This window comes from Sorex araneus, chromosome 4 (genome assembly GCF_027595985.1).
Source record: "Sorex araneus isolate mSorAra2 chromosome 4, mSorAra2.pri, whole genome shotgun sequence".
Classification (NCBI taxonomy): Eukaryota; Metazoa; Chordata; class Mammalia; order Eulipotyphla; family Soricidae; genus Sorex; species Sorex araneus.
Genome location: NC_073305.1, coordinates 141612300 through 141621235, shown reverse-complemented (window position 1 = coordinate 141621235; position 8936 = coordinate 141612300). Strand labels below are relative to the sequence as shown.

The window sequence follows — 8936 nt, the reverse complement described above, 5'->3', positions numbered from 1 at the left end:
TTGCCTTGAACTGTGCCAACTGGGTTTGAACCTGCCAACCTGGTTTGAACTACATATGGTCTCCCAAACACGGTCAGAGTGATTCCTGAAGACAGAGAAGAGTAAGCCCTAAGCACTGCAGGTGTGACCCAAAACTAATCGTAATAGTAATAATAAATAAATTAGAGAAAACAGGGACAGGAAATGCACAGGCAGAGACAGATAAATAACTGGCCTCTTTAAAGTAACAAACCACAAAGGCTTGTGGAACTTTTCACCCTGTCAGGACAGCTGGTTTCCTGTGCTACATAAAGCCTGCACAGAACAGCCCACAAGGCACAACACAGTATGACAGAATCAATGGTTAGTGTCTGAATGTTGTGAGCTAACAACAGTATTTAGGTAGTCTATTGCCTGTCTCTCATCTAGGACCTAGTGTGAAGTTCTGTCTGCTAATAATCCTTTAATAAATATTCTTTGTCTGGCCTTGGTCTCAGTTGTCTTTGTCATTCACTGAGTCAAGGATGAACCATGACCCTACCAGCTCTCCTACACTAGGCCATCTTAGGTTATGTTAGGTTGGTGGATCTTTCCACAAGGGGGAACAGAAATGTAATAGAACATAAACTTAAACTGAATTTTTGTTGTGGTTTAGGACTGGAGTGATAGCATAGCTGGTATGGCATTTGCCTTGCATGTGGCTGACTCAGGTTCTACTCCTCCATCCCTCTCAGAGAGTCCGGCAAGCTACTGAGAGTATCTCACACAGCAAAGCCTGGCAAGCTCCTTGGGTCGTTTTCGATATGCCAAAAACAGTAACAACAATTCTCACAAGGGAGACGTTACTGGTGCCTGCTTGAGCAAATCAGTGAACAACAGGATGACAGTGCTACAGTGCTTACTACATAGCTTGTAAAAAAGGAAGCAGAAACATGTCCTTTGTCTCCTGGTAATGCTTACCTTTTTACCCCTAATTGTTTGTTCTTGCTAGGAGTTGACTTGGGAGTTAGGGTGGGTGCAATAAGGAATATTTGATGCTTTTCCCATTTTGCCCAAGTGGAACAAAGTTTTTCCTTGGGTGATTACTTTGTGTGATAAAGCTCTTCCTGGATTAAGAGGTGGGAACAAAGACCTTAATGGAACAAAGTTTATACAAAGTTTATCCTTTGATAGAGTTCCTACCTGGGAGATGAAAGTAGCCTGTGTGTGTGTGTGTGTGTGTGTGTGTGTGTGTGTGTGTGTGTGTCTGTGTCTGTGTGTGTCTGTGTGTGTGTGTGTGTGCACACGTGCGCGCGCCTGTGGTGGGAGCAGGGTGCCCGGTGAAAGGTGGGGGTGGAGATGCCTGGGAAGGGGAAATACTGAAAAAGGGTGTGTACACTTGGCTTGGAAATTTGTTAGCCAGAGTTGATTTGGTTAAAATAAGAAAGCGAAAGAAACATCAAGGAGATCAGTGAAGCCCTCTTCTACCGGAAGCTGCATCTTAACAACGAGCAGAAAACAACTCCAGACCCCAGCTGACCCCTGACAAGCAGAGCAGCAGGGAGAACAAGGGGCGCCTGAGCGGAGCAACCTCGTGGAAAGCCATGGAGACGTTTCGCCGGGGGCTGGACCTGTATCTCAAGTATCGCAGTGCCCTGGGCTATGGCCTGGCAACCCTGCTGACAATAGGCGGGGAGAGCATCTTCTCCAAAGTGGTGTTCGAGTGCCCCTGCAAGGACACCTGGAACCTGGCCTATGGTTTGGTGTTCCTGTTGGTGCCGGCTGCGGTGCTTTTAATCCTGGGTTACCTGGTGAGAACACGAACCTGGCGCCTGTTGACCAACTGCTGCAAGCAAGGCTGCTGCCCTGAAAGCTGTAACACTTGCTGGCTGAATAGCTGCTACTTCTTGGAGCTTAGCTGTTCGGTCTTTTCTTTGCCACTCACATGGATGGCCGTGGCGCTGCTCGAAGGTACCTATTATGTATGTGCTGGCAGCGGGAGCAGCATAATTGCAAAGCGCCTCTGCTCTACTGTCTCTGTCAATGTCACCGACTGCATGACCCAGATGCCCCTGGTTCCCTGCAAGGATTCAGAACTATTACCCGAATTGCAGGCATTTCCAAAGGTTCTCAAGGCTGAATCACAGGTCAGTCACTGGTGTTGCGGGTAGAGGAGAAGGTAGAAGAGGGCTGGTTTCTATGGGCTAGATGGAGTGAGGAAGAACTGTGTCTTTTCTTCAAACTTAGTCACCAGAAAATAAAATAGAGTAGCTACTTGTCTCTACAGAGCTGAAAGGCCAATATTTAAGTAAAACTGGTGAAAAGGAGGAAAGACACTGAGAGCAGATTCTGGGTCATATACCTCTGTCTGTCCTTTGCCTTCTACATCACTTTCTTATTTCCCTTTCTCTGATGGAATTAAGACTTTACATTCTTATCAGTTCATCACATAAGAGTAGGCTAGACTTTACTTATGAATTTAATTTTTTATTAAAATTTAACTAAATTGCTACTTTATTATTTTCAGATGCTAGGCTGGTTCCTGATTGCGTTAGTTATTGTCTTCTTTATGATTGGTGCAATTGTTTCTCAGTGCTGCTCTCCTATGAGTTTTCAACAGCGGAAATTTTGGAAAATCTATATGAAACAGGAAGAGGAGACCTTTAAAAACAAAGCAGAAAATCATGCTAAAGAATTATCCCAAAAGACTGTTGAATGTTTCTTTAGTCCATCTCCAAATGAAGAGAACAAAATACTTTACACCCCAAGCTATAAAAACTGGGAGAAAATTTCATCACTATACACTTTTGAAAAAGAAAAAAATTGCTACAGTTTATTGCACAAAAGTGCTATGGAGTCTGTGCGTAACAACAAATCTAAACAGGAAAATACTTCGGTGCTGAGCAATAGAACAGCAGGTACGGCATCTGCCTTGCACGCAGCCGACCCGGGTTCGATTCTCAGCATCCCATTGGTCCCCAGAGCACCACCAGGAGTAATTCCTGAGTGCATGAGCCAAGAGTAGCCCCTGTGCAATGCTGGGTGTGACCCCAAAAAAGAAAAAAAAATTAAAATACTAAAAAAAACCTGAACATAATAAAACTGAGTGTAAAGAAAAAATTGGAGATAACAACTAAAATCTGTCTTGAATTTGAATATTGTCTAAACACCACTGATGACTAATGACTTTATAAATGGATAGAAAAAAAGTAGTTGTTTTAAGTACTTGCTTTATTTATAAATAAAAAAAATTGGTATTTCCAGTTACACATGCGGGGCGGGGGGCTGGGGAGGTGGGGGGAAGGGGGGAGGTATACTGTGATTCTTAGTTGTGGAATATGTGCACTGGTGAAGGGATGGGTGTTTGAGCATTTTATAACTGAGACTTAAACCTGAAAGCTTTGTAACTTTCCACATGGTGATTCAATAAAAGAATTAAAAAAAATTGGCATTTGACTGAACATTTTTTGTCTTCTAAATTGTGGAAACAATTTCCCCTATGTGATAAAAATTATTTGCCTCTAAATTGATTTTTAAAGGATATACAGTTAAATGATGCAATCACAGTAACAAACTAGGTCTTCAAAACCATTCACTAGGTATTAGAAAAAATTGTTCACGCAATTCCTATAACTTTATAAGTAAATAAAATCCTTCATATGGTTTTATTCTCTGCTTTTAGATACCTATGGTCAACCTCAGTTTTAAAATATTGCAATGACATTTAAGATAGAGAAAAAGAGAAAGAGAACACCTTCTCAAATCCAGTGCCAAATTTTAACTTGAAGAGGTAATATAAATTGCTAATATGGCTTGAGAAAAAGAAAATATTGTGTGTTGGGAGATAATTCTTTTGTCCTCTAATATTTCCTACTAGCATGTCAGATTGCAACACTGACTTATTTTAACACAGATCATTTCTCAGGATTCCATTTGTTGCAAGTGATCTTGAGAGATGAACTGATCTCTGTCTTAGACAAAGTGCGAAGTGATTATAGTAACTGTAAAATGGTTACTAGTTAATATCAGATTAGCCTCAAAATCAGTGTTCTTTCCAATAGCATTTTCATACAGACTTTTATATATGAAAATCTATGATCAACCTCAGATTGAAAATATTGCAATGAGATTTGAGAGAGACAAAGAGAATGAGAACACATTCCCAAATCCAGTACTAAACTTATATATGATCCTTTCACTTAGGTGGCAAAGATAGTGAAAAAACAATTGAGAATCATTATTAGTAAAACTACTAGTTATCACATCAAATTAAATCTTTGGGGTTGACGATTTGAATAAAGAGGTCACAGCTCAACATTTACCAAGTTGCAAAATTTATTGTTAGCTAAGCCATAAAGTAGTGTAGTTATAGAACAGAGTCTCCTTAAACAAAGAAATATATGTATGTTATATTGGATTTGGCAAAGATGCATACTTCAGGAACTGTGGCTGGCTAAAGATGAGAATTGTTGATGACTGATGGAATTTTAAACCTAGATATACAATTAATGGAGTAAAGAGATGTGTATTAAAGGATTTTCAGAAATGTGAAACTCTCAATGATTGGTTGCTTTCAGAATCATAATTACAGAAGCAAAGATCATTGTACTATGTTTTAATTATTTCCTTGTTCATTATTCAACATTTTGATCTATGTATCTATCCTATGACCTAATTTTGTTCTTCAATTTGGAAACTAGGATTCTTTTAGTTTCACTGGTCTAATTTTGTTCCACTACATCCCCAGTTTAGCATGGGGTTTGGGTTAGTTAGATAGATAATTTTTTTTACATATCTATATCTTAGTAATTTGGATACCTATATAAAAATGCAGATTGTGTAGGAGAATTTTTAGACAAGAGAAATTTATTTCTCTCAATTCTGAAGACATCCTGACTCTTCATCATCTTCACATACAAATATAATTATATTGGCAATCACTGTCACTGTCACTGTCTTCCCGTTGTTCATTGATTTACTCAAGCAGGCACCAATAACATCTCTATTACACTCAGCCCTGAGATTTTAGCAGCATTTCCTTACTCATCTTTCCCAAAGATTGGAGGCTCTTTCAGGGCCAAGGGAATGAGACCTATCATTACTGTTTTTGGCATATTGAATACACCCTGGGTAGCTTGCCAGACTCTGCCATGCAGGCAGATACTCTCAGCAGCTTGCCAGGCTCTCCGAGAGGTATGCATATATCTTTTATTGTATTTGAGATATTGGCAATCAGTTCATAAAATAAAATTTGAAAGAACACAAATTTCAGTACATAAAACTACTACTCATAGACCTTAAAATGTCTTAATCATCCTTCTCCCAATTCCACTCCACCTATTGACACTAATTTTTCTACATGGATTCTCTAACCAAGTGCTAGCCATTTTATAACACCCATGAAATGGTAAGAAATCCCAGTGAGACTTTCCACTCACCTGATTCCCTTTTCTGTCTCCATCTCTGGATCTTCTTTGGGTTTTTATTTTTCCCATTCAACTTAAAAACAGTAGATTGTTGATTAAAAGGTAAAGTGCTTGTCTGGTATCAAAGGATTGTAACTGAAGTTATACAGATTCAGGTTTAGCATTTATTTGTTTGGTTTTGGGACAGTTCTCAGGGGATATTCCTGACTCTGCCCTCATGAATCACTCCTTAGAGGCTCTAGAAAATAGCTTTACCTTCTGTAGCCTCTCTCCAGCTTGGGTTTAACATTTAGGAAAACCAAAGGCTGTCCAGAAAGGAAGACAGCAAAAGAGCTTATGGAATGAAACAAGGAAGGAGACATAAGTTATTGAAAAAAAAGAGTGTTAATAGACTGAAACTAGTCTTTGCAAGATATAATATTTTTATATTTTTATTAAGGTATCATGACAAAATATTATTAGTGATAAAGATTTAGATGGGAGAGTAGGTAATTGCCTTGCAGCCAGTTGACTCTGGTTCAATGTCTGGCACTACATATGGTCTCTTGAGCACCATCAGAAGTGAGAATAGAGCAAGGAATAAGGCCTGAGTCCCCTCCCCTAAATGATACAATTTTAAATTTCAATGCCATACATACCACTAAAAGGACTTCTTCCCTCCAAGAATATTCCAGGTTCCCTTCCACCTATCTCCCACCCTTATTTAACATACAATTAAATATGGGTTGTACGCGGCCAGAGAATCCTCCGGACCCGAATCGGGGAGAAAGTGTGGTGGCTGCACGTCCTCCATCCGGATCCCCGGTGTTGCTGGCCCCGATTCGGTACAAACTGACCTGTAACTAGGAACAACCGCTTCTTGGGAAAGTTTGCAGAACAATGGCCAGAGAAACTGCCATCGGGGCCCACATCCAGTTTTGTTAAACATTTGCATTCTTTGCTATTCACCCATTCTGCCCACTTCCTCATATAATCAATTATAAAAGACTAGCTTAAGAGAAATAAAGTTGGAGCTTTCTCCCATTCTTGTGTCTGTCTGTGTCTGTATCTTTCTCCTTGCATCTGTCTCCTTTTCACTCTCGCACCCTCTCCTGGCTACCCACGTTGACCAAGTCCCATGGGACGGGACAGGTGGCGCCCAACGTGTGCGACGGGCAGGAGGGATTACTGCGACGAGCACCTCTGGAAAATGGCCACGGTCATAGAAGTTGCAAAAACTTTGGAAAAGGTAAGCAGTGAATATTTGCTTTTAACCCAAATCCAGCAGACTGGGTGGTCAAGGTACTGACCGATCAGAGAATTTTCTTTTCACGTTAGGTTTCAGTGTATATCTGTTTTCAACCCAAGTCCAGCAGACTAGGTGGTCGAGGAACTCACTGATTGGGGATCCGGGAATTTTTTTTTCACGTTAGGCTCTGGTGAATATCTGTTTTCAACCCAAGTCCAGCAGACTGGGTGGTCGAGGAGCTGACCTATTGGGAATTGGGGAATTTTCTTTTCACCTTAGGTTCATGGCTTGTCTTCCTTTTGTTGCCTTTGTCTTCACTCACCTATACTAAGTACCCATTTCTATTATCTTTTTAATTATTGTGACTTTTGTTATTATTTGTCTGTTTGAATGCTGTTTTTCCTAAACCAATAATCTCTTCCCCTGCAGGCATGGGTCCGGCACATAAATGCCATTAAGGCTTCCCGCCGCTGGAAGACTTCCTGTGACAGGATGAGGGAGTCACAGCTGCGAATCCCAGATAAATTTGCGTCATCTGCAGAAGAAAAACTGTGCATCAAGTAGGCACTCATTACCAAGCATTCCACTGGTCACTCTTATTTTGAAATTATTGGCGATCTTTTCTCTGTCTATCCTTTCCTGCTTTTGATTATGGGACAGTCATTGAGTAAACATAATATGCTCCTCAAGGGGCTTAAGGAGTCCCTTAGGACATGGGGCACTAGGGTTAAGAAAAAGGACCTGCAGAAATTCCTTACTTACATCAGTGAGGTTTGTCTCTGGTTTCCCCAGGAAGGTACTATTGATGAAAAACGTTGGGGGAGAGTAGGAGATTGCTTAAAAGATAATTATGAAACCTTTGGGCCTGAGGAAGTTCCCATCCAAGCCTTTTCCTATTGGAATCTTATTAATGATATTCTTAAAATTTATAATCACTTTCCTGAAGTAAGAAAGCTTGTCCAACAAGGGAAAGATTTCTTAAGAATATTGTCACGACTTCGCTCAACCTGCTCTTTGGTTGTTATTCTTATGTCCAATAGTGATAGCCCTCCCGCTGATAAAACACAATCCAGAGATTTGCCTCAGACCAAGGCCCTTTAACCCTTCCTAAAGAGTCCTCCTGATGAATTATCCCCCACTGATGTTAAAACCCTGGAGAAGGAGGCCGCCCCTTATCATGATGGTGAGCCTCTTCCCCCTCTTGGAGCTTTTCCTACCTTACCCCCATCCTATCCTAATCTTGAGCCTATTTCGGCCCCTGCACTCCCCTGTGAGCCTAAAGACCCTCCCCTTTGTGCTCCGGTTCTTGATTTTGATTTAGTTTCCAGTGCCTTTATAAGGTTAAAAACCAATTGTGTAGAGAGGCGGCTTCCCTTCGGGCTGTTCTCCAGCACAAGCAGGAACACGTCCGCCTGATCAAAGAACTCCGTGCATTAGATGAAGAATTAGTGAGACTTTCCCCCCCTAAGGAAGCGCAATCAAAGCATCCCAAAAGGCCTAAGCCTTCTGCCTTTGCCTTGCAAGTCACCCGTAGTAAGACCCCCCTCAGAGGCTGGCCCCGCTCAGGCTGGCACTGCTCCGAGACCCAAACCTGTTAGTGAGGACCATGGCTCTGGAGCTCAGGAGGCAGACTCTCATGAGGATGGTGGCTCAGGAAACTCGGGTTCTGGTGATGAGGAAACTTCTGATAACCCAGACCAGTCCAACTCGGACGAGGTCCCTGACCAGAAGTATCGCCGCCTTAGCATTAAACATCTTAAAGACCTAAGAGTGGAGGTGACCGGGTATGGACCCATAGCTCCCTTTACTATAGTACTCCTTGATAATCTTAGTGACTGCTGGCTGACGCCTAATGATTGGTATTTTTTGGAGCGAGCCACCTTGTCTCAGGTGACTATGTCCTGTGGAGGACTGAGTTTGTTGAGAATTGCAGAGAAACTGCTCAGCGAAATCTGGAAAATGCAGCCTCTAAAAACTGGACTAGAGATAAACTTTTGGGCCTCAGTCCATATGACTCCAACGCTCGCCAGGCCCGTTTTCCCCCTGGTCTCCTTGCCCAAATTCAGCGTGCTGGTCTCAAGGCATGGAGGCGCCTTCCCCCTGGGGGGGTCGGCGACCGCCTCTCTCGCAAAGCTGTGGCAGGGTGCAGATGAACCCTATAGCAGTTTCATCAGCTGCCTGACTTAAGCGGCCAAGCGCTTGGTTGGCAGCGGAGAAAACAAAAGTGCTTTTGTAAAACACCTTGCTAGGAGCGCTTTGCATTTAGTTTGCCAGCTATGAATTTTGCTGGACCAATGCCTAGATTTCAGTGGAAGGTGCTGCTG

The 8936-nt window shown here is 42.0% G+C and overlaps 1 protein-coding gene across 1 annotated transcript; it reads left to right on the top strand.

Annotated features, from left to right (window-relative positions):
• Positions 1-1562: 1562 nt before the first annotated feature.
• LOC101557934 (calcium homeostasis modulator protein 6-like) lies at positions 1563-5748 on the top strand. Its single transcript, XM_055136730.1, has 3 exons — positions 1563-2105; positions 2486-2876; positions 5678-5748. The coding sequence occupies exons 1-3, from the start codon at positions 1563-1565 to the stop codon at positions 5746-5748; spliced, it is 1005 nt and encodes a 334-aa protein (XP_054992705.1).
• The last annotated feature ends 3188 nt before the right edge of the window (positions 5749-8936 follow it).